Genomic DNA, 2,125 nt, shown 5'->3' with positions numbered 1-2,125 from the left:
CAATTTAACGGAAGAGTCGAAACACTAAATAGAAATGTATGGCAGATAATAAGGAAAAAGTTTTTGAAGATCCCAATTATAATTTAAAAAATAATTTACCAGATATAGTTACACGATTCAATAATACCTATCACAGAGGTATTAAATGTACACCAAATGAGATGGAATTCAGAATTCCCCCAGAAGTAAAAGAAACACAACGAGTGAAATACGAAAAGGAATTTAAATTATTAAAAAGAGAAAAATTTGACATTGGAGAAAATGTATTTACACAGGACATAAATACTAATACATCATCTGCCAAAGCAGATAGCAAATATGTATTTGAAAGAAAGATCGTAGAAATTTTAGAAGGTGATTCTTATTATGTTATGATAAATGGAAAGAAAACTAAGCGTAATCACGCTCAGCTTAAAAAATTTCAAAATTCTAAACCCTAAAAATGGAAGCAGCGATGGGACAAAAAATAACAAAAAAAGATCTGCAGTTCATAGCTGAACTTTTGAATTTAGATAAAGAACTTACACCAGAAAAAAAATCAAGTTATTTAATTAGAAATTGTGATATGGAATTAGGAAAGTTAATAATCGAAAAGAAAATCAAAAAGTGGGAGGATATCTCAGCACTTTACCCCACCAAATCCACTGCATCAGATGAAGTATTAAAAATTTGTCTCGAAAATAAAGTATACTCAGAAACAAGAGACGAATTTATAGACCGAATAGCAACCAAATTAGAGGACTTAGGATGCTCGGAAAATCTCATTATTAAACATCTGGCGACAAAATTATGGCCAGGTAACGATTTCAGGGCTTTGGAACTATCTGGAAATACTTCATTGGATGAACTTAAGGTACATTGTAATCTTATTAGTAACAATAACATGAGCAAGAAAGTGAATAGGAAAAGTAAAAGGAAAGAGGAATCCTTTAAAGAAAATAAAAATGAAAGAAGTTAACCGATAAGGTACTTCAGAGGGGATGTTGGTGTCCTTATAATAATTATTAAATAAACCCCTTATGCTTGTTAACTCCTTCAACATTATATATTCTTATATTTTTGAGCTCAATTATGATAAATAAATACATGGGGCGATACCAAATCGTGAGTTAACAAGTGTTGGCTGTGGTCAAGAGGCCAGAAGGTTATTAGAAGAGTTTAAAAGGATTGTTTATGGTTTAGTATTGTCTGATTATGATTTTGAGAAGAATGTAAAGAAGGAGATTTTTGATCTTAAAACTGATGAGTTGAAAGAATTTATAGTTAAGAATATTAAGATTGGAGATCATAGGAAAGTTATGGAAACCAAATTAGAGGAACTGGTTAAAGTACAGGAGGAAAGGGATATGAGATTACGGATGATTGAGGAGGTCACAAAGATGGAGGCAGAGGAGATTAGAAATATTAGTAGAGAGGAAAAAATATTTAAAAGAGAGGAACAATGAGATGTTATAAACGTTCAAGAATGAGACATAAGAGTCAGATGTGTTATTATAGATGTAGAAATGAAAGCCATAAAGACGAATGTGAGAAGATTAAAAAAGAAGGTAGCAGTAGCTGTAATGAAAGGACTTATAGGAACACACGGGATGTTAAAAGACAAAAAAAACAAGAATGGAAGACAAGAAATAAAAGATGTTATGATGAGGTAGAAAAAAACGGTCTAACATTAGAAGACATGAGAAAGAGGTTCAGGAACGTTGTAGACAACGAAGAAGAGAAAATAAGATATTGTAAAATCGAAAAATGCAGATTCAGAGCTGAAGAAGGTAAGAAAGTTGTTAGGAAAGGTCAACAGGTGCCACAAGCGCATAAAGAAGAGCTGAGAAAATATATTCAGAAGTTAGAGACAAGGAATGTCAAAAGAAGATCGAAGTCGGAATGGAGAAATCCGATTAAAGCTCTAGTTAAGCCAGATAGAAATATAAGACTGGTTAGCAATCTCATGGCATTAAATGATTTAGTGGAGAAAGACCCTTATGATTTAGTTAACATTGGGGATATCATAAGGAACACGCAAGGGTCGAGGTTTTTCAGTGTTATAGACCTTAAGGAGGCTTTTTATGAAATCGAAATAGAAGAGCAAGATAAGCATAAGACTCCATTTGTGTATGATAAGATAGTA

At 32.3% G+C, this 2,125-nt stretch overlaps 1 protein-coding gene across 1 annotated transcript; it reads left to right on the top strand.

The window, feature by feature from the left end:
• Nucleotides 1–442: 442 nt before the first annotated feature.
• VNE69_08056 (uncharacterized protein) lies at nucleotides 443–958 on the top strand (the record flags this gene model as incomplete). The annotated part of the gene is made up of 1 exon (XM_065474372.1): nucleotides 443–958. One exon carries the CDS (start codon nucleotides 443–445, stop codon nucleotides 956–958), a length of 516 nt encoding a protein of 171 aa, XP_065330444.1.
• Nucleotides 959–2,125: the final 1,167 nt, after the last annotated feature.

The sequence above is a fragment of the Vairimorpha necatrix genome, chromosome 8, assembly GCF_036630325.1.
Source record: "Vairimorpha necatrix chromosome 8, complete sequence".
NCBI classification, from domain to species: Eukaryota; Fungi; Microsporidia; family Nosematidae; genus Vairimorpha; species Vairimorpha necatrix.
The sequence above is the reverse complement of the archived record's forward strand: the minus strand, read 5'-3'. Positions and strand labels throughout refer to the sequence as shown.